The sequence below is a fragment of the Gambusia affinis genome, linkage group LG09, assembly GCF_019740435.1.
Source record: "Gambusia affinis linkage group LG09, SWU_Gaff_1.0, whole genome shotgun sequence".
Classification (NCBI taxonomy): domain Eukaryota; kingdom Metazoa; phylum Chordata; class Actinopteri; order Cyprinodontiformes; family Poeciliidae; genus Gambusia; species Gambusia affinis.
This window is the reverse complement of record NC_057876.1, coordinates 27,129,491-27,154,038: the sequence shown is the minus strand read 5'-3', so window position 1 is coordinate 27,154,038 and position 24,548 is coordinate 27,129,491. Positions and strand designations below refer to the sequence as shown.

The following is a 24,548-nucleotide window of genomic DNA, read 5'->3' as shown; positions in this document are numbered from 1 at the left end:
GTGAAATGCTCTGCCAGGAACATCTGGAGCAATCAGATCTCTGATGGATTGATCATTAACGGCTTTACGTGTAAGTGTTCTGGATTTAAAGAGTGCCAATGATGGAAGCTATAATAGGAGAAATATGATCTCTGTTTTTAATTTTCATCAGAACTGCGTTTTGGATCAGCTGAAGACTTTAAACTGCTTCCTAATAGTAAAGAATTATCGTACAGTGGTTCAGCCTTGAAGTTACAAATGCATGGACTGGTTTTAGTCCATGCATGAATATTTTAGAAATATTCTGTCCAGGAGTGATGCTCCTGGACAGAATATTTCCACTTTTGGCAATATTCCTGAGGTTAAAGAAGGAACGTGTTATTATTGGATTTAAATTACATGTCCTGATCAGAGTTAACACAAAGGTTCTTTAATACCAGAGGCCAGTTTAATGCATTCAATTTAAACTGTACATTTTAAATTTGTCTGCTTGTTAAATTAAATGTTTCATCAAATTAGTATTTTACTAGCTGAGAAATGAGTCTTAACTGGAACATATCTCAGCCCAGATATGGGCGGGATAGAGGACGTAGTGGGAATGAAAAATCAGTCGCTTACTGTTCTATGCATCAGTTCTGTCTTTCTCCTTTTCTCTGAGTTTTGTGTACTTTACCTGAGCTCTGTTCAAAACAAGGATTTGACTTCTTGTAATGTTATGTGCCAAGTCATATAGTCATTTAGAAATAAACGCCGAAGCTGTGTGTTTTTCACTGTTTTTATAACTCAAAGCAGCTTACTCAAATCTTTTCAAACCTGTGTTGGAACAAGGCAGGCTGTCCAGAGACTCAGGGGGATAAATTTTAGACACTGTCTGAAAGACATAAAGCACACCGAACATCATTACTGGCTAAAGAGTTTGGTATAACACTGTGACACTGCTGCAGTAGAGCAGTGTAGTGTGAGTTTATCTTGGTGTGTTATGTGGCACAAAGTGGTTTCTTTACTGACAAATGAATCATGCTACTTTTTTATTGTGAAAATACTTGTAGACAACTGACAGATTTTGAGAACTTTTACAAAAACATTGAATTATATAGATTTTTTTCTTAAATAGTACACATTAGCCTTACGAGTAGATACTTTTAAAGGTTAAAGAGTATCTTCAAATGTGTAAAACATAGAAGTCTACAGCAAAATGGGCATTGGGGAAAGATAAATTGGTGAAACTAATTCAATTGGCTCCTTCATGTAAGCAGCTCCTCAAAGACACAGTGACAACTTTCATAATAGGTCTATGTGTTTTACAACTGCCTGGGTGCCTAAAGTTTTAAAAGTTTGTGATGGATTTTAAGGTATGATAATAAATGTTGTTTATTCCTGCGTGTAAAGAGACAATATATTTGCTCATGAATGAAAGTCAAAGTTTAAGCATCACAAATAGACAGTTGTAGCCATGAAGTGTTATTTCTTCTGCTTTTAAGCTGTACATGAGATAATGAAAAAGGTTTACTAATTTTTGTCAAACTTTGTTGATCTGATTTCTAAATTTGATTATTTAGAAATCAGACTTGGACCTTTAAACAGAAAATCTAATCTCCTTAGCAGTGTGTGATATTTATAGTGTTCACATTTAAAACTTGTAGTTTCCTGTTTCCACAAATACATTTACAATCACCATCTGAAATCTTTTCAAATGCACAGCTTCTTTAAGATTCTGATTTTAAGATGGAGAACTTTGCAAACTTTTTGGATAAGATTACAAAGAATATACCCAATAGATGTTAGAATATTGGAATTAACACCCCTGATCAACATACGCCTGTTGAATTTCCCCTCTGGGGATCTAAGGACGCATCAGGACTTAAATTCAGCCCAGCTCCAGTGTTTGTCTGCAGCATAGAGGGAGCCTAAACATGTTTGAGCCTGAGTGAAGAAGTTATCTGAGGAGAAACACAGGACTACTGTGCTTGAAATGATCCAAGAGTTGCTAGCAAGGCTACTATTACATGCTTATCTATCACTGTGTCACCCAGAGTTACGCACTCTGACTTTTATTGGAACAGTTTTGGTTGAGGAGACGCAACCAAAAACCCCTGCATGGTTTGGTGAGATGGGAGCAGGGAGCAGATCTGTGAATCACCTAAGCATCCCTCTCCCAATCTCTCCATCTCTTTCCCTTCTACCCCACAGACAGACTTCTCTCCCTCATCGACAACCGCTGACTTTTTTTTTTAGCTTTTCTCCTAGTTTCCTCTTACAGTTTCTCTTTCATCCTTTGCTCATTTTTTCATTCCCAATCTCTTCAACCCCTCCTCACCCCCCACCTTCCTCCGCCCTCCTCCCACCTCCCCGTCTCCCCCCTCGTCTCCTCAGAGCTCCTCCGCATTAGCAGTCAGCTCCACTCCTTGGCGTACTTTGTTTTTCAACCGTGGTAGAGACCAAGTGAGGGAGGCTGCAAGATACAGAGAGAGCGAAAGAGCATCATTTACACAGTCATCTACGCCAAGCACACTCTCCCCTTCCCTTTCTTTCCCTCCTCCTCCTTACAGTTGCTGCTCACGATGCCAAATATTTTATGTGTTATTTAGTCATGCCTGACTTTATCAAATTTAAAAAACATGCCAGTCATGGGTCCACCCTCCCCTGTTTCTTCCCCCTGCTGCCCCTCCGCGTCCAGCCACTCACATCATCCCCGTCTTAGGCCCTACCATCCGGGTCTGACCACAAAATCCTCTTGAGCCAGTGTCTTAGGGGACATTTCACTTCTAAATGAAGTTTTATTCCCAGGCTAGACCCTCCCAACACCCTCACCCCAGCCTCCAACCTCCACTGCCTCCTGACCAAGCAGCCACCCTGGGGGAAAGCGAGAGAGCATAATTCTAGGCAGCAGAGTGTTGACTCTAAGATGGATTATTACTGCTTGAAATCAGAGGCCATGTGCTGTTGGATAATGTGGCCATCCAATTTTTTTGTTTTGTACCGGTGTTCCAATAATGAAGATTTGAAGCGTGGCAAAATGGAGAAGAGAGAGACGTGTTCCACTAGATGAGCAGGAAAATCCCAAAATGTTCACATTCACAGTGCCAAAATCAGGACTTAGTCTGTTTTTGTTTTACTGATCTGGTGTAACTCAACTTTTCTCAACTTAATGGGATTGCTTTTGATTATTTTGTGTATCAGTTTATTAGAAATGTTTCCCCTAATTCTTTTTTTTATTATTATTATTATTTATTTATTTTTTTTATCTGACATACTACCAATCGGACTCTAGCACTTTGATTAGCTGGAATAATACCACAATATTAAGTAAGTTGCTCTAAAAACATCCAACGTAATCTAAAATCTTCTAAAAACAAATAAATAGTAATAGCTAATTAAAAGTATTGAATAATTTTATAATAATTACATCTTCAGCATTTGTTTAATATCTTGATTTTGAGATTAAGACTCAAGCAAAACTATAGAGCAAACACTTTTTAAATCTGTTGTACTATGTGCTTATTCTGCATAATTTTATTACCAGTTGCCTCACTGCTACTTTTAGTACAACAAAAGCATATGAAGCTAATATTAGCTGGTTAATTAGACGGGTTCAGAAAACTAGCCTGCAGCTGGCTGCTTACCAGATATGCCATTCTATAGCTTTGAACTGTAGTTTTAAAACAATGTTACCTTAATAAGAGTGATAGGTGGCGCTCTTTTAGCTCCTGTGCTGTGGCTGCCCATGATTTTTGCAATCAAGAACAGAGAATCTTGAAAGCACATTCATAATATTAGCTAACCTTTATTGTATTAAATACAACCTACGGCCCTTTGTAAGCTGTTTTTGAAATTGGGACTGTCTATTGGGATCACCACAGCCAACTGACAACAGTCACCCAACTGTTGCCATCTTTGTGAGAAAAAAATTATTGAAAAAGGTATTCCACAAAATGTGAATTGGCTGGCCTGAACGTTTTAAGGATCGGAGATTGCCCGGAAAACTGCAGCCGGTGGAACAATAGTTAGATAGAACATAGAACAAATAGAACAATAGTCTCCCTCCACTCCCTCACTATCCAGACTGGTCACCCTGCAGATATGCATTTTAAGCTACAGATTGTTTACATGCTTAAAGCATAGTTCATTGCATGGTGGTCGAATGTGCAGAAGGAAGGACAACAATTATCCAAGAAATGTTAATAGATGTGATGCTCTTTCCTCCATACAGCTCAGGAGGGACCTCAGGTCCTTCCTACACTTTAATTGGCATCTCATCAAAAGTAGTTTCAACTATAAAAATGACACATAGGAAGATTTTTGTGAAATCATAACTTGTTCGAACATTTGTTAATGTTATTTTTATTTTTTGATGTCACTGTTTCAATCTAAGGTATATTTCTAACTGCAGACGTTCTCTGATGGGAACTCTTGTATGAGAATGTTTAATTGCATTTTGTTTTATCCTATTTGATTCTTAATAATGTGAAAGTTGCATTTCTGATGTTTACATTGCAATTACACCAGGAACCTCAGACATCTGTTATGTATAAAATGTTATCTTTATTGCTGCTTATAAATGTGTAGAAATCAATTTAGGATGGAATATGATCCATCATTCCTCTTATCTAAGCATCGGTGTACAGCCTGGATTTCATAACATTGTTGCCCTTTTAGTGCGCAAATATATTATATCCAACTTGAAATTTAAATCAAATTTAAGGCATGTCTGCTGGGATTTGCATATGTGGGGAAAAGAATAGTTTGCAGGCAGAAGAGAAAAGTATCAGCTCCGGATGGAGCAGATACCGCTTCCGATTCCCTGTGCATTTGATAAGTAGCTGCCCTTAAGCAAGTCAATTTGCTCAAGTGGAACTGCCCGGTGATGTTTGGATGAAGCAGGTGTTTGCAGAGCTGCTCTCAGGCGTGTGTGTGTGTGTGTACCACAGTGTGTAGCTTATAGCTGGAGAGAAATAAGAGCAACAGAAGTAGGCTCTTTAAGAATATGCTGCCAAGATGTTATTCTTGGTTCTGGACATCTGCTCAACAGGTAACTGAAACTGCAACATTGAGGTCTGCAATCACAAGTGGAGGCTGCAGGTTTTCTTCCAAGTGAAAGCTGTTCGATGCAGATGCTCTCTGTGGGTGGTGTGCAGATGACTAATCTACATATTTAGTTGTGCAACAAAAACAATCTTGTTTTAGATTCTGAGTAAATTGTCTTGTCTTCTAGTTTTAGCTGTTTTTTTTTTTTGTTTTTTTTTTTTACTTTACTAACAAATACCTTCATTCTTTAAATATCCTAATTGGTTAATTTGAGATCATTAAATCCCCATCAGCTGCAGTTTATCTCTACAGTTACAGTGATCAAGATTGGCAGAGGACTTGTCTTCTAAAATTAAAACTTCTCGCTTTTTAAACTGAGGATGTAGAACTAAGATTTAAAGTAAATGTTTATTTTGTTGCATTAACATAATGAGCAAAAGTATTGGTATCCTGTGCCGTCCTGCATACTGTTTATCTTTAGAAGCCACTAGATTTTTATACAAAATGTCCTGGCATTTTAAAGAGGACGTGGGTAAATGCGTCTTTACCTGCCCACAGCATCACAGATCCACCACCATACTTAACAGTGGGCATGAAACGCTCTTCCACCTGTAGTTTCATGCCAGACACGCCTCGGGTGTTTGTTGCTGAAAAGCTCAACCTTAGTCTCATCTGACTGAAAATCTAAGCCTTATTAAAGCCATAGTAGAGTTTAGCATACCCCAGTTTACGTCTCTGATGACTTGTGAAGACTTTTTTTCTGGCATCACTCCCAAACTGTTAGTTGGGATGTTTATAATTAAAAGTTGTTTTGGGGACTTTACACCAAGACACTTTGGACATTATTCCAAACTTCCTCACTGGGCCTGGTGTCAAGGTAAATTGTGTCAGTGTTCCGCCTCGTGACCAGTAGGTGAAAGAGCCTCTGTGTGAGATCATATTTATACCCTGGAGAAAAAGAAAGTGATGCATTATTGATTAGAAAGTCCAGAAGATGTGGTCAAGTACTTAATAAATAAATGCATTTAATTGTTAGGGTTGTCAACAATTGAAGTGCTAATTTTGTAATGATAATTTTTTTTTTCCTGCAACTGTATAGATATGAAAAGTTGAAGTTTTGTTTAAAAAATTCAGTGCAACTTCATGCTGTTGCTATAAAAGATAAAATTTCTTGTAAGTTTTTTTAAGCAGTGGGATGTGAATTTATGTTGACAGCACTGTTTTAAGGTATTTATTAAACAATAATTTTACTTTTAAATTTCTCTTTTGCTGCTCGTCAAGTTTTGTATGATTTTGTTTTTTAAAAATACACATGCCTTACTTTGCCTAAACTTATTGTGCTTCTGGACCTCTTTTCTGTTCATTTTGGCAGAGAGAGAACATGTGACCTCATTTAGGGTTCGTTGTGAGGAGATATAGAGAAATTTTCGATTATGTTGTCAAGGTAGAGGGGCATAGCTTTTGAAACCCCTCTTGAAGCTACTTATTCAGATGTAAAAAATTGTATTCTCTTCACAAAATAACATATTCACAAAAAAAAACAATCCTAATATATCGGTTATTAAAAAATAAAATTTGAAAGTCTTGTAGAATACACCCACATTTTCAGAAGTTGATTTCTGGCAGGACTTTACAACACATCCATAGAGTGGTGTAGCATGAATACTGTATCATCTGTGCTTCTCCTTGAAGCCATAGCTAGCTCAGGAAAGACAGAACCAGACAAAGCCTGAGGACTATAAACCACTGAATACAGTCTCTCCCTCCCTCACTCCTCCTCTGGTTTTCATCATGCAGCCTGCTCATTGTCTCTTCAGGCTTCTGCAGAAAGTTTGCACTGCAGAAGCTGTCTGTCTCAATAAGTCAGTTTAACACTACACTAAGTCGTGGAATCTTATTATCCTAAAAAACCTGTTGGTGGGGGGGGGGGATCTTTTTTGCATTTTTCCATGCAGTCTTACTCACTTGAAGATTATGTCAAACCTGGACTATACATGTTATACAGATAGCCTGTTCTGGGAGAGTGATATACTAAAACATTTACTGTTTAATGACAAATCTTTAAATATCAAGGGTTGTGAATTATTTGGACTTTCACTTATGGATGGGAAGATTTATTTAATTAGACATCCAAAACCTTTTCTGTCTTTTTGGCAAGGTAGATTGAATTATAACAATGTATCAATTTGCAAATATTTATAAAAATCTATATCACAAATGCATACTTGGACGCTAACTTTGGTTTGCTGGAATATTTTAAGTGGAATGCATTTATTGCTTTGCATGCAAATATCTGTGACTAGTTGGATGGACTATTACTGCCAGTATCGATTTTAGTGGCAGAAATGCTGAAGCTTATATCAATAACAGCGGCAATATCCATATAGTGTCTGCTGAATTGATCGCTCATATTTCTATCCGACCTCAATTAGAAGGTCATCTTTTTCATGACTCTATATTTAAAATTACAATCATTGTGAAGTTTCATCAGGACTCACCTTTTCATGTTCTAATTAAAAGCATCCAAGTAGCAGACCTAATAACGATGCTGCTCCTATAATTGTCAGTGACATACAGCAGATGATGTCATCCAGTAAACACAAAATACTGTTTTAAGTCATTGGAATACCTGGTCTGTTCCTGTCTTCTTAAAGCTTTTTATGGACTTGGTTAGCTTGTTAGTTTTTTGCCCTTTTTAGTTAAAGTATAGTTTGATAAAATAATTTTGAATTTATTAGAATATTTATCCCAGTAAGTCACTTCACTAGGTGAAACACATTATATAACATAACTACACACAGACTGTTTTCATAAGTTTATCTTAATTATGATTATTTTCTCTATACAGCGAATGAAAACACATTTAAAATCAAATACTACATGATACCAATAAAAACATTTTTAATACACAAATGGGAGTTTAAAACCATCTAGTAAACAAACCTCATCAAAACACACATTCAAATTTATGCATGTGTTTTATGTTTTCATGCATCATATGTATTAAATCTTATTTTTGCGATATATGTTGTAAATTAAAATAATGTTTATTTGCAACAATGCACATTCTCTGCTGTTTGTTTTTTAAATAAAATCTGAAAAAAAAAATCACAAATTCTTACATACTAGGTAGTGAATAGAGTATTTCACATTCCTCCTGAAAGTACAAAAAAAAAAAAAAGACAGATAGCTCTCTTATTACGGTCTGTGTGCTGAACCGGGAGGTAATTAGTCTAGCCTAAAATATCTCCAAGAAGCAGGAAATAGCATGGTTCTGTCCAAAGTTCAAACCAGTCTTTCTGAAGTTTTGTAATGATCTCCCTTTATCTCATTTGTTTAACCTGATAATGGATAGGTGTTGTGCAAAAATAATAGGTTGATTTTGAGCTCCAGTCCTGGCACGCATCCAGGCCAGCTACCTCCTGCTGTTTCCAGTTTTTAAAGCAGAGTCAAACTAATTGTCTCTCTGCTTTGGCTCAGAACTTCAAAACAAGCTGAAGAGGCGCTTAAGGATTTTCATCAGCACCAAATGATTCCTTTAAAGTTCAGAAAGCAAATCAGTTTAAGTAACAAAGAGAAGGTTTTCTATTAACAAATACATTTAACAGGATACAAACCTGATACTGTTTACTTACATGTGCATTCAAGATGTACCTGTAAGATTAATACAAGTCAGGATAATATTGGTATGAATGAAATAAATACATTTTAAATCACCTATTTACCACTCTGTATCATAAACCTAAATATACATCCAAATCTACAATAATATGGGTTGAGATCAGTACATTTTCATGTTTTAGAATGGCCCAGTCAAAGTTCAGGTTCAAACCCAGTAGACAGTCTTTGGCACTTGTGTGAAGAAAGAATAGAAGATTTCAGCCAGACTAACTGAGCTTGAGCTATTTCACAAATAAAATGGTGAAAACTTTCAGTGTGCGGATGTGGAAATTTATTAGAAACATTCCCCAAAAGACATACTGCTGTAATTACAGTGATTGAAGGTTCTACAAAGTTTTGACTCAAGAAGGGTTCAATACATTTATGCACCATAACTTTTGTTTTTATTATAAAGTTTTAATTATAATTCTACATTTTAAAAAAATTACACATTTTAAAAAAATATATACAGTATATATTTTTTCTCACTTTAAAGATAAGCACTACTTTATATTGCTTTGTTAGATAAAATTACAATAAAATACATTTTAGTTAGTGGCTGTAAGATGCTGTTTAAAAAAAAAAAAGTTGAAATGGTTATCAATGTTTCCAAAAGACTGTGGCAACCTTTAACTAATAGACAAATAAATTCCTAGGCTCCTGTGGCAAAACCTTCCTGTTGGAATATAACTGGTTAAATGAACAACACATCACATGCAGAAGGGTCCTTAAGCAAGATATTAAGCTACTTTAATAAACCTTATATTCCTATCAGTTGATAAAAAAGACCTGCAAGTTTAGAGAGTAAAAATGAATTAAATATACATGCAAATGGAGGATTTTGTTGGTGTGCAACAGCACCTTTTTGTTTGTCCATAACCTCATCCTATCTTTCCCACATCATTTCATGTTTGGGCTCCTTCAGTATTCAGCATGTCTGTCCTCTCCTGTCTCTTCCTTGCAGCAATCGGCCGGACGTTGATACCCCGTTATTTCAGCACAGTGTTTGAGGGCGGCGTCACCGAGCTCCATTACATCCTGAAACACTCCAAGGAGTCCTTTCACAACTCCTGCATCACCCTGGACTGTGATCAGTGCACCATGGTCACCCAGCATGGGAAGCCAATGTTTACAAAGGTAACATCTGACCCTTGAGCTTCTCTCTCCATAAATAATTGATTGTGTGCTATGATAATGGCCAGACAAGGTGTTAAAGTGCTTAAAGATCAAATCCATTTAAACCCTTTGATTCCCTTTCTTCCTCTTTCTTTCATGCTGTCTCTGCTGTTTGAAGTAGCACTTGATGGTTTTCCTGTCAAACACATGAAGGTGCTTGTGTCTTTATCAAAGAATAATAAAAAAAAACGGTTTCCTCTATTTTTAAATCCCTATTCTTGACCAAAGAGGAGCCAAATTGAGCTTTTTATGTCAGTTTATCCATAAGTGAATTTTATGGTTATTCTATCTCTTTATGATGAAATAAACTGTACATATCAAATGTAATAGTTCCATTGAGTAAAAAATACAAAAAACAATCATAGAAAATAGTTTTTATTTTTTATTTTTATTTTTTATTATTTTCAACCATGCAAACTATTGTTTTTAGCCAGATATTTGTTCCAAGCAGTGTAGTTATTTTTAAGTGAAATATTCTTTATATTTACTTTTCTGTCTTCTATCAGAAATTTGGCCATTCTGCCCTCTGGCATTTACAGTGCTAAAGGCACAGACTGATTCTCAAGCCTGCAGGTGCTCCAATGGCAAAGCTATCAGGACCGGAGTAAGATGCCTGCAGAGTGTGGTTTAGATTGTATTGTAACTGACACACAGATGGAAGCAAGCAAAAGGAGAGGAAACACTAATTGCACAGGTAAAATGATCCAAAGCAGACACAAAGGTCCTCTGAAAGCAATAATGCTGTGCTCATCGGCTTTTGTCTTTGGGGACAGAATTCCCCTGTGAGGTGGAGTGAATATCTGCTCCTCCACGGTCTGATCCAGATGGCTCGCTGACTCTTGGTGTTCTTCTGCTGACTGTCTAAATGAATCTGAGGCCAGATATGTTGTCAGCGCCAAGCAGCTGAGCTAAAGGGATTCCATGTTCCCTCTACCATGAATCCTGAGCTGAAGCGCCAGACCAGATTGTTCTGACATTAAACGGCTATACACCCCTCTTGTTTTCAGAACTTGACAGTATGCACTCACTCACAGTGCATACTGTGAGTGAGTGCATACTGTGTGTATGTCTATTTTTGTGTGTGAGTCAGATAATTAACTTTTTAGTTGACCTCTCAAAGGCTGTGAGCCTATGAAGAGAATAAAAAAAAAAAAAACTTGAGAGTTGAGTTTTAACAAGCAACTTTTTTGGAAATAAAACATTTTAAAATGAAGGTAGATTTTATTCAAAAATCTATCTTCACTTTAATTATTATTTTTGGAATAATAAGGTAACTAATAATGTGTTATAGATATTGCTCAAAGAAGCATCTTCAACTACAAGTCTTCTGACAGTTTCTAACCTCGACCTGAGTTTATATATCTTTATTATTTAACACATATAATTACATCAACTTTACTGACCTCTGATCTCATACTTAATAAAATCCTAGAAGTAGCTTTAGTTCCTTTGTTTTCAATAAAGGAAATATTATTGACCATTGCATTTTAACATTATTATGCTTTATAATCATTAAGATATTAACTTTGGTCGCTATTTATTATTTTAAATAATGTTAAGTATTTGTGGCAAGAAAAGAAACAGTGTCACAGCATGTTTAGTTATTCTGAAGATGAGCAGAACCTACAAAATGTTGATATTGTCTTATAAATCAGATACTTATAAATACTTTAGTTTTTCTTCTTTGTTTGAAACTTAGTTCAAGTTACTTTATAAGAACATTAAGCACAATAACTACAGCAACAAGGTGGAGCTTTAACCATGGCCTACATCAACCTACAGCTATCATTCCTAATATCTGCTTAATCATCACCATAACTGACTTCAAATTAATAGAAATTTATTTTAACTCTGTAGCAATGAGCATTAATTTTCATTCAATCATGCTCTTATTTTGAATGTGGCACGTATTTGCATGAATAAATGTTTAGCTTCTATCAGGGGGAGAAAAACGGGGGCAATTTTTGTAGGCAAGGGTGGAGTGTCGGCATATGTGTAAACAAGTTTATACTTTAGTATAAGTGGAACGAGGGGAGCTCTTTTGTTATCATGTTAATAAATAAGAATGGAATGTGTCAAGTAATAGAAAAAGGAAATTTCTTTTCATGTTGTTGCTGTTTGAGTTTTCTCTGCTTTTTGTAAACAAGGCTTCTCGAAAGCAGCGGACCAAAAAAAGCTATAATATATTACAAGTGTCAGATATTAACCGTACAAAATGGGAGCAGAACAGGCTAGGCCCGGTCAACAAAAAGCTAAATTTGATGCTTGCAGCCCTGCTCTCTTTTCATCTTCACCTAAATTGGATGAGAAGAATTAATTCATTAGAAAAAAAAATTTCCAATAACTGAGCGTGTTCTGTTTGAGCTCCCAGCAGCAGTGGCAGCAGCGAGCCTGCAGCTCTGGAGGCCCGAATCTCAATCAGCTCTGCCTCGCCTCGCTTTCCCTCAAACACCACCACAGCACATCACCCCCACCGCCGCTTTGCTCATCCCCCTCCCCGCCTTGCCGGCTCGCTCATTCTTCGCTCGCTCTCTACTCCAACGCTCTCTCTCTCATCCCCCTTCTCTTTCCCTCTCCCTCCCCACCCCCGCTCCCTTGAGACGCACAGACACACACACATACCACACAGACACACACACCCGCATCCTTCATCCCTGGAGAAATCATCCCCAGCTCCCAACTCGTGCTCTTGCTCTGCCTCTGCCTCCTTCTCTCTCTCTCTGCCTGTATCTGTCTCTTTCTGCTCCTCCGTCCGTCTTTCAAAAAGTCCAATTTTTGCATATTTTTAAAAAAATACTGTGGTATATTAAAAGTTGAGTCAGATTTCTGTTGTTTTTCTTAATTTTTTTCAATGAGTTCTAAAAGCACAGTTAGCATCAATTTAATTGCTTAGTCTGAGAATCCTGTAATGATCTGAGACAGAAACAAAAAACTTCACATATGGGTGCATTTTAACCCTTTCACCATTAACAGAAAATCAAAACAGCAAGAAACAACAAATGCAATGCAGTGGAAGTCCTCTTATACTGGTAACACTGGCCAATAGTTGGTGTTCTTGTAAATCTGCAGAGGTCTTGTAAAAATGATTTCACAGAGTGCATTTGCTGTTCAATTCGAATTTTATCCATCTATTTGCACCTTTTTCTGTAGAATGCAACTTCAAATTATTGGTGGAAACGCTGCTTAATCGCTGATATGTTTTGTCGAGCATATCTACAATATTCTAAAGAAGATGCACCTTGGGAAGCTGAATTAGTTTGGTGCAACTAATTCAGTTGCACCTTCACATGCTACTATGTGTTCTTCCATCGGAGTACCTCTGGGATGTAGTGACAGTGAAGATTAAATTATGGATGTCCAAATTGGTTGCTACTGTGGCATGCTGCCATGCCAATATTTTTAATGAATGTTTTTGAGACTTTGTCAGAATAAGGCCATAATAATTAAGAGCATGCTCAAGGTAAGTTGGGGGTTCATACCAGAACTAGTAAGGGTACCAAATAAAGTGACCAGTAAAAAGTGTTGTAAGACTTGAGGTTGAAAATTTGTCTTGTGTTGAAATAAGAATTGAAGATTAAAATGAATTCAGTTTGCTAAGCTAAAACACTAATACTAAAGTCAAGCTTACTGACAAACTCCTTAACCATTAGACAGTGGTTGCCAATGAGCACCTCGTGTTTAGCTGTGGTTGTCAGGCACCCATGCTGTTGCTGTTCTAACAATGATGAGTCTCTGCATTCATAAAACTAGCCTGTGTACAATGATCAGCTGAACATGAGTGCCCATATACTTAATTTATCAGCCTTTGATTTGTTCAAAGTTTTTGAACACACAGTTGAAACCAGAAGTTTACGTTTATCAAATAAAGACACGTATCTTTATTTGATAAAGATTGTCTGACATTAAACCAGACAAAAACTTCTTGTTTTAGGTTAGTTACAACTACCAAACTAAATTCTGTTTGCTAAATGCCACAATAATGAATGAATATTTTATATGTATTTATTAATCCATTTCTTCAAAAATCATAATTCATCTGATTGAAACGATAGAGGTTTAGTTTGATTTAATTGCATTTAGAAGTTTGGTCTTATTTGACTTCATAGCGTTTCATTGCTTAAATTCTAACTGCTTGTTTAATTAGTGTAATGCTTCTAGATAAATCCTCTGTAGTGTTACAATGAAAACAAAGCTAAACCTTAGGATATTTTTTTAAGTGGGCAGGAAATACTGATATACCCCGTTATTAATCATCATCATTGGCTACAGTTTGTAAAATGTAATATACTGTCTGCAGCAATGCTGCTGAACATATACAACATTCCAGAATCACCTAATTTAATTTTACTGGTGGAAATATAAATGCCAGCTAGATGTAAAGACTTTCTTGTTCAGCACCCCATGTTCTTGAGTTTTTTTTCTCTCCCTGAATTGATGTCACTCCTGCTACGGCGGAGTGTTATAATCTAACGAATGGGTGGAGCTACTGGGATTCTCTGAGTGGGCGAGCTCTCTAGGTGCAGGTGGAAAATGTGTGTGTGTGACTCACAAGGCTGAGAGGTGTTGACAAGGTGACACGGGGTGCCAATTTGAGCAAAAGCTCCCAACCTCTCAGCCACCTTCCAGTGTCCCAACACCTCTATTCGGTACCCAGCAGGCCTTGCTTTCCCTGACTGGAGTGCGTTAGCTCTGAGGCCTTGGTCCTTGTTACTGGTGCCCAGCTGGGGTTTCTGCATGCTGGGAGGCAAGCAAAGAGGAAAAGGCGACTTTGTGACACAATGGTTTCAGTTCCAGTGTATCTAATTCAGGAGGGATTTTTTTTTTTACCAATGGCTAAAAATGAAAAGGGATTATTACCACACGGTTTTTGTTCTGTTCATTACCATTGAATAAATGTAACTATGTACCTCTTAGGTAATTTGGTAAGTTATGTATGTATATTAATTAACTGGGCTTTGATGATGCAAATTAAAACATTTTTCACTTAAAACAGAAGGAAAAATTATACATTTAGAGATGCTATCATCAAGTTATCTATAATTTGAAGGAAAGCTAAGAACGATGGGTATTATTACTTTTGATGCATTAAATAAACAAAATAATTTGTCTAATTTTTCTTGACCGATCAAAGCCGATCAAGAGAAAATTTCATCTTTACTCATTTTAATATATGCTTGGAGTTTGAAACTTGATTTATTCAGATGTGAATTATTCAATCATCAGTTGAAAAATTTGGCTGAATTAATGTAAAAAAAAAAAAAAAATTAAAACAAAACAAAACAAAACCCCACAGATTTTCTTATTCAGAATTTATGCAACAGACAAGCTGTTTATTTGTATTTTAACTTCATGACTCAGAGCAGCCTTCACAGTTTTTGGCAGACCTAGAAAAGATGTGAGATTTAAATTATATACATATTGCTATGGAGATTTGGTGAACCCCAAGATCCCACTCTGCTACATTTCTCTGTCAATAAGTTTTGAAGTGTTTTTTTAGTCTCCTTCACCATGCACCTGTCTGAGTGTACTAAGATACATTTACTTCCTCGTCCAACTTTGTGACGGGTTTAGTTGATTCAGACTGTCTGTGAGGAATATTTGGTAATAGATATTTGTTATTATTTATTATACATTTCATGACTTCCCTGTGACTCATCTTGAAGATTGGGGGTGTGTGTCAAGTCATAAATGTTTCTAATTGTACTGATCAACTTAAAAGAGAAAAAAAAATGACAGACTTTCAGTGCCATATTCTTTAAGCACATTATGAGGGGTGTCATTTTCACTGGTGATTTTCAAATTTACAGAAATTAATTCAATTTACATTTACATTTCCTTAAAAATAATAAACAAGGAATTTAATAGATGTTTAATTTGGATGCGCCACAAAACAGTAATTAATCTCTCTTTTAAAACAGTTTTAAAACAGCAGAACCAAGATCTATTTCTACTTTTTTGTACTTTTTTTGCATAGTGCAATACAGGTTCGGTTTGACTACAGGTACCAACAATTATAGACTGAGTGTTTATGGTTTAAAGCCCTTACGTCGAGGCATCAGGAGACGCATCAGGATCAGAGTGTATGTATCTGTGAGGAACATAATCCCTGGGACTTCCCCAGTTGTTGCTGTGCACTGCCTTTCAGCTGGCTGAAAAATGACTGCTACGCTTTTCTGTTGAAAAATTCAAAGTTATTTATTAGAAATTCTTTACAACTTTCACAACTTCATCTGGGAAGTTGTGAACAATCCCAGCTGAACAAGCCCCTTAGTACACTTACTATGGTAACACTTTTGGCTGTTGGCAGTACAAGCAACCTGTCTGATAGTTAATCAACTAAACTAAAGCTTTATTTTCTTTTAATGAGCAGTCATACAAAAAAATAATAATACATTTTCTGCCAAAGCAAATAGCAGTGGTTGTAATAATCTTTTATTTCCTGTTTTTAATAAAAACAATTACTTGTGTTATTTATTTTGGTTTAAATATTTGTGTGTTAATACCATCATACGTATCATGCTGTCAGAATCTGCCCTTCCTTCTGTATTAAGTGTCTAACCACTTAGTTACTCTAACTTACAATATTTAGTCAACAAATTTGTCAGAAGTTGTGATAAATGCTCATAATACTCAATTTAATGACTCTCATCTGCTCCGTTAATTGATTGTCAGGTTGAGGCACAGTATTGAATAGTGTCTCAGCAGTGGGACACTGTTATTCTTTCTTGCTCTTTTGAGCCAGAGAACTCAGCCCCGTTGTGTGCAAGATTTATGACCCTGCTCTTAAATCAATGGGGACTCTGTGAGGGGCTGTAGCATTTAATGGAACACTTTTTAATTTATCTGGATTTTCTTTCTTTTAGTTTTTCATAAGAGAAAGCTGTTTAGCTAAAAAATAATAGGCTAGAGCTTTGTTGAGAAAATATAAGGTTTAACCAACTGACTTTTGCTGAGGAGAAATAACTAGCTTGTATGATTGAATCTTCCTAATGGAAAATATGAAGCCTTGGCTGCAATTTTGTCTCTGCACCAGCACCACAAAGACAAATTCTTGTGCATATATTGGGCTTGGCAATTAGAGTACAGTATTTTTCTCTGGTTCTGATTTAAACCATTTATGATTTTATCTACGGGTTGCAGAGAAGCAGAAGGACTGCAGAGAGAAATAGAAGCAATATTAGAAGGCAATGCTAAGGACACAGTAGGCACTATGGAAGAAGGAATCAATAGTGCATTGTTGTTTCACTGTAGGCAATAGACCTGGAACGCACCATAAGACACTGATTCACTGGTAAGTACATTTCAAGTTATTTCACTGCTCCTGGGTAAATGCCATGCAGAGAAACAACCTAACTTTCAGAAATGATGTCAGGAATTTAATACTTGTCTTAATATTTAGTTTTAAATATGCTGCCAGTGGGTAGAAAAATAATACACTACATAATTAAAAGGATGCAATGCAATTCAAAAATAAAAAATCAGCCAAAGTTGATTTTTTTCTAATTCGAATTTCAATGAAGTGGACTGTTAATATTTCAACTTTAAATTGAAATCATTGCCTTTATATTTTTTTTTTCTAATAGAAAACATCACAGAGTGTTTCGTAGCTGGTTGATGGCCACAAAATCCTTAAATTTATGGATTATCTTAACTCTGTTTTCACTTAGGCAATTATTTACTTGATTTTTAAATTAATTTACTAACCAAAAGGAGAGGAAATATAAGTAACTAAATTATATCAAAAAATAAGAAGAGACCTAATTTAAAATCCTCCAGCTCTAGCAAATATATCAAACTAAACACTGAAGTGTCACACATTTAGAAAATTTACTTTCCAAGCTACAAAACCATATTAAACAAGACACCATTAATCCCAAGTATCTCATGACATATTGTCCTTTTTAATATTACTATTAAGTGCAGCAAGTCTGACTTTAACAAAAGAGACAGAGTTATAACAGAGCAGATAACCCAAATTGTGAAAAAATTACATTACAGTTGAGGACATTAAACAATTTTAAAATGGTATTTAGAAAAGAAGACATGCAAATTTGTATGACAATGGAAATTACACTCAGTATATTGTTTGAGCATTGTTGATGGTTTTTTGTACCTTTTATTTAGTCATAGCAATACTATAGATCAACAGTCATATACACAATGTTTTATTTTTTATTGACTATAATTACTTCCGTTGACCATGTCTTTTGTTATTGCTACATGTAATCTAAAAGTTTGTGTCTGTAAAACATTTTGCTGTTGAACAAAACTTTTTTTTTCTTATTTTTACTCTCTAATGGGTGCATATATCAGCAAACAGGGTTTTTTTTTGATAAAAATGGGAACATTTCATGGTGTCTAATTTTCTATTTGAAACAGCAGAGAGACGGTTTTCCATGCAGTGATTTTAGCGCCGTTGAGATTCTGTTTCTTTTTTTCTTCTTCTTTTTTTTGTATAACTGAGTGTGTTGGCACGTGAGTTACAGAGGTAGTTGGCTGGGAATAGGGGGATGGGGGTGAGGAAGGGGAGGGTCGCGGTGGTGGGATGAAGGGTTGGTGGTGGTGTGTGTGTGTGTTTGTGTGTTGGGGTGGGGGGGGTTCAGTGTGGCCGCTAGCCTCTTTCTTGTTGATCCTCAGGAGACCATCTGCGCTGGGGGCATTGATTAGAGTGTGTCTGGTGGGATTACATCTTGCTGTTGCCATGCCAACTAATCAGCTGATTCCCCCCCCCCCACTCTCTGTCTGTCTCTTCATTTCTCTCTCTCTCTTGCCTGGTTGTCACAGCAACGAAATACGGGGAAGCGCAAGAGCCCCGGCAAGAGCTGGATTCAGCTAAAGGGGCGAAATAATGTTTTTTCCCCTCTCAGTTTCCCCTTCTCTGGCTCTCTCCGTCTCCTCCTAATTGGCAACTCTCTCTGACCTGAAGTTCTTTTGTCTCTGGTGTAAACACACCCCTCTGCAGATTAAATTTTATTTTGCATTTTAGGGGCCCAAGGAAAGAGTAAATATTGGGATCATAATAGCTTGAAAAGTCTTTCAGCAAATTCCAGAATTGAGACAAAACAATTCCAGCATTTTTAGAGAAATCGTACCTGAACAATAAACTGTAACATTATTTTTTTCCTGTGTTACAATGATCTGACAGTTGCCCACCAGTCAGATAAAGAAATATAAGAATGAGGAAAAATGTGAGGTAACAGTAAATATGGGATCTTTCTCCAGGTTTGCACAGAGGGTCGGTTGATACTGGAGTTTGCCTTCGATGATCTGATGAGGATCAAGACGTGGCACTTTACCATCCGGCAGTACCGGGAGCTCATCCCGCGCAGCATCCTGGCCATGCACGTAAGTCTGACACAGCTAGATGTTTGTCTGTTAACATCTAACAGACAACACAAACAGTAGTGTGAAAAACATTTCCCTAAACTTAAATGTTTCATATCATCAAGCAAATAATGCTATCAGAGAAAACTAAATTAGTAAAATGCAGTTTAAAAATTGGGACCTATTTTGGAAAAGTGCACTGGCACTTTGTGTGAAAATACTCATTTCCCCCATAAATCTAACACTGTAACTAACTGTGCCACCTTTGGCATCAACAACTTCCTTCAAGAGTTTCTGGTAAGTGGCAATCTCTTACATTTCTGTGGATGAGTTTTGTCCCATTGCTCCTTACAGAGCAATTTTAATACAGCCACGTCAAGGAGTTTCATGCATGAATAGCCAGTTGAAGTTAGTGACACAGTGTCTCACTTGGATTCAAGTTTAAGCTTTATACAGGTCTCTCCAAAATTAGGATTTTGCTCTTTTGAGTTATTCAAATGTGGACTTGGTGTTGTTTTGGATCGCTGTAAAGATCACATCCGAGTAACAATAGTCATCACACTGTTGCCAACTTAGTGGTTTTGTTGCCATATTTAGAGACGATTTAAGACAAAAAAAATCCGAATTGACACTTCAGGCCAGAAAGCTGTGATGGGTAAACACTTGTATCATTATCCGAGTTTAGGATCACAAACTGACAACATTTTTTTTCCGGATGTTCTGGTAGAGATTTTTAGTAATCATAGCAAGTCATTTAGTTCCTGGAAAAGCAAAGTGGCCCCAGATCATCACACTATCACCATCATGCTTGACATGTTTTACACCCTGTTTTATGTGATCTTCTTTAATGCTGTTAGTTTCACACCAGATGTAAGGGAACACACACATTTTAAAATTATACACTTTGGTCTTGTTAAATCACAGATTATTTTAAAGCTGTGTGTGATTATTAAGATGCCTTTGTAAAAAATGCAAGATGGAAGTTCTTGATCAGCAGTGGTTTTCCTTTGGATGTGTTCTTATGATAACTTTCTCCATGTGTGGCTCTCACTGTGGTTCCAACGCCTGGGAAATGGCTTTGTAACCCTTTGAAGACATGGCCGACTTCTGACCAATTCTTGATTTTTTTTTGGAATAGGGAACGATGTGTTTATTTTGGAGATTTTTTTTTGCCTACATCATGTTGTCAAACAAGTTCTTTTCAAGAGATTTCCTGATTGTTCAAGTCTGGCAGTATTCAGAAGACAGGTAGTGAAATTAAAAAAAAAAATAAAAATTGTTAACTCCAGTTAATTCATCATTTGGAGAGAGGTTGGACAGGCTGGTTTGGAAAACATTTTTCTCTTAAGTCACTCTATGAAAACTCAGTTTTGTATTTACTCTGGTTGTCTCTGTTTGATATTTAAATTTGTTCTCCACAGCTCTACATGTCCACTTTGGTTGACTTTTTGACTTATAGAGATTGTCGGTGCACAGTGCAGAGACGTATTTAAAAGCCTTTTGTGAGGATATGCCAACGAAGGAATATGAAAGAATTTCTGTTTGCATGAAAAACTGAAAAGAAAAAATAAGACCTTTGTCTGAGAAAAATATAATTCAGCAAAAGGTTACCGGTAAATTTACTCAGTTCTTAATTCCACTGAATGGATTACTCAGTCTATGATGCACAGAGTATAGAAAAAGTGAAACTATACGATGCTGCACTACAAATAAAATAGACAAAGCAAAAGTATGCATATGTTCCCACTAGCCTCCAAGCTCTTTTTATGTGATTCCACAACCAATAGTTGCATATAATATTTTAGAAATCCACAGCATCTTTACTTAAAAATGTGACAATTTTACATGCTAGGGCTGAAAAGACTGAAAGGAAGCACTAAGGTCACTTTTATATCAAAATTATCACTGAAATCTTTCAAAGTAACATTACCTGAACTCTTAGCATGTCTGTCTGACTAGAATATGCTCATATTAATGTAAGGTTTGCTGCAGCAAAGAATTAGATACATAAAGTGAATTCAGATGTCACTGTTTTCAGTTTCTCAAGTGTCTTAAATCAGTGGATGTAAGAAAAATAATTCTAATGAATTAAACAAAAAACACTCAGATTTTTTTTTTTTGGTGCAAAAAGAGGGAGTTTAAAAGAGCCAAATGTTTAAGCTGTTGTCTCTCTGCTTTATGATATGGGTTTAGATGGTTTCTGTTCAGACTTTATATTTTGATGTCCTCTGTATGCACAGCTTCACTGAGAAACAAAAAGCATAATTTGTCATGTGGCCAAAAAACAACAGAATATTGTAAATTGTACATCAAAAGAGAGCATTTCAACAATTTATTTTGTACATTTTACTGAAGATGATGTAGATTAAAATACCTTTGATTGAAACTTTGTTATATGTGATCATTTAAGTCCACAATAACCTGTATAGAAACTCTGAAGGATAAGAGAAGTAATTTTTTTTGTTTGTTTTTAGAAAAATTTCGGGAGTTTTCAGGTTTGTAGTGCACTTGTTTTGTTTGGGTTTGAAGACAAGCAAAACTTTACTTATTTTTTTCTGCCATTTGTCACAGTACCTTTACTCAGGACTGAAAGGCAAGAAAAAAAATATCTTTTTTGAGACTTATCTTTGTAATTTTCCTTTAGACCACAGGGGGCGCTAAGGTGAAGCACTATAACTGAGGGAAGCTGGCTTGTGTGGATAGGAAAATTTCAATTTCAATAGTCATTGATCTTTTAACCCTACAAATTATCTAAAAACAATATGTACACTGAGTCGTAGAATAATACTATGTGAAACTGTGAGTTTCACATAGTATTATGTATGAACTCAGTTCACATATGTACTACTGAGTTTCAGAACTGAACTTTAAAAATGCCCATTAACAATTCTTATTAAGTACTTACTTCACTTGATTAAGTGCAAATCAGCTTTTTGCCCTTATTTAAAGATTTCTTTCTGGATATTTTTGCTGACATTTCTTCTGTGTCTATTGAAACACCCATATTGTACAGACTCCCAATCATAAATTTCTTTATGTTGGTGTTCTTGGAGTTCACTGGGGAAGTAGTTATTCATGTGGAGACACAGAAAAACTTTTTCTGCTCCATAAACTTAGCACTAGACTTTATCTTTACACAGAGCGGAAGCATCAGCTTCCAATACAGTCTTGCTTTCACTGTGTGTGTATATTCCCCAATATTTTTTATTCACTTTATTACTATAAATGAGAAAATTTAACAGGTAGTGTGAGTCAAACAAGACATTTAAAGTGTAAGCAACAATTTTTAAATATAAATCACAAGTTTTCCATCTCATTACATTTTTTCACATGTAGCTTCTTTAGTTTGCTTTGAAACGACCATGTGATCCTTTTCTCTTTTTTAATGTGGGTTTAAAGGTTTAAGATCCAGTCTTGCTTTTTGCCTGAAACTTCTTATGAATTTCACTCACCAATAAATTGGCCCCTCTGGGTATTCACGCTAATTCCTGGAGAGTGGGATATTGTGGGCTGTTGTGGGTCCTGGCCAGGTCTTCTGTGATTTGTGTTTGAGTGTAAGTACATTCTTTTGATCACTGGCTGAGCTAATGAAAGCACATACAGACACATGGGAGTCAGAACAGCGAAGTTGAAACTTCAGATTCTTGTAAAACTCGAGCTGCTTTGGAAGAACCCATTTTTCAAAGCGAGGGTTGGAGCGTATTTTTTAATATTTCACTAGACCTCATATAAAGCTGAAAAATGTTTTATTATTTGTGAAACTTTTGAATTTGATGAAGAATTAACCAGATTAGACTGGCCACAGAAGTGAGGGTGTAGCATGGGGTGAGCATTTGTTGTATCATTTATTGTTATTGTGAAAAGTTTTTTTAGCATGATAAAAATTCAAATTCATCCAAAAGATTAATCCAAGTTAATGACTAAAAAAGAAGAAACATAACTAGTTGTATTGTCAAAATTATTTTTACTATTTTCTTCACTGTTGGTTTGATGAGAGCCTCAGTAAATATGAATACATTTCAAAATATGATTTAATGGAGTTACAGTATGGGACTATGATTAGTATGGCACACAACTACATGAAGTTGTAATTTTTATTATTGCTTTTAATTTTCATTATTGTTGGTACATTACCACAAAATAAAAATAAAACTTAAAATTTATTTTGCCCACCCCTAGATGACCCTATAATTTTTAAAGCCCAGTAATGAATCGATTGACAAATATCACATTTGAATGCTGCAACATCTGTAGCACCTACTTCTTGACTTCACAAAGTTGTGTCAGAGACAAAATAAGAAACAAAAAACATTTTTTCCTTTGTAATGGAATTTATTTTTAAAATACTAAATAAAATATTGTACAATGATGGATAGCAGAGGTTGGAATTTTGCCCTGAAAGACTAATGTCCAATCTGTATTATTTTATGCAGATTTCCTTTTCTTCTGTGGGTCTGCTTCCACAGTGGAATCTCATTCATTCACATGTTTTTTGGTATTTTTAATGTTCACTTAAAGACCCGAGGTGCTAATTTGGACACAACATGATAGACTTTTTGAAAGATCATTTACAGCTTTAAATGTTTCCTTTCTGGGAATTTTATTCCCAGCACAGAGATTGTAAAAATTACTTCTAAATTAATTTCATAATCAGCAAATAATTTTTTTCAAAAGGGCATCTTATTCATCATCTTAATTTTTTTGAGGTGGAAAAGTACAAATTTACAACATATAATCAACTAATTAAAGTAAGTCAGATATCTATTTTGCAAACACCAAATGTGCAGAGCTTTTTGTTCTGGCAAAACAAAAATAAAACTTATCAATGAAATTGAAAATCAAATTTCCATTGAAAACACATTGGATTATGGCACAGGTGCAAACAGAAGGCAATAAAAACAAAGCTGTTATACTGCCACCACCAAGAAGCACTAAGAGTTAAATGTGATTGCATTTTGGTTGGTAACTGTGGAATCTAATGTTTTAAGATGTTTTTTCCTCACTACATCAAAGGACAAGACATTATAACTATGTTAGTTGTAACATAGTTACCATATGTTAACCCATATTATATTCTGCTGGCTCATTATACATAGGCTCATTAATGAGCATATGTAGGTTTTTTACTTCCATTGTTTGCTGACTTTCCTGAGGTGATCGCCTCCACCTCTTCTCATCCATACATGTCAGTATTTCCTCAACTTTCTTCTAAATTGTTGATGCATCGCTGTGCCGGTGATGCCAAGAAAAATATGTGTACAGTACATTCATCCTAATTCTGCTTGATGAGTAAAGTAATTCAGACTGTGATCCTGCCAGCTGTCAAATAATGCACACTAGTTCAAACCTGCTATCATTCATGCTGGTCTGCTGCTGACGGTACA

At 35.9% G+C, this 24,548-nt stretch overlaps 1 protein-coding gene across 4 annotated transcripts in view; it reads left to right on the top strand.

Annotated features, from left to right (window-relative positions):
- Positions 1–24,548, top strand: part of ldb2a (LIM domain binding 2a) — a 92,756-nt gene that overhangs the window by 46,621 nt on the left and 21,587 nt on the right. For all 4 annotated transcript variants that reach the window (XM_044126523.1, XM_044126522.1, XM_044126521.1 and 1 more), the window contains exons 3-4: positions 9,629–9,801; positions 19,063–19,185. In XM_044126523.1, coding sequence (XP_043982458.1) covers positions 9,629–9,801; positions 19,063–19,185 — 296 coding nt within the window. The remainder of the gene's footprint in view (positions 1–9,628; positions 9,802–19,062; positions 19,186–24,548) is intronic.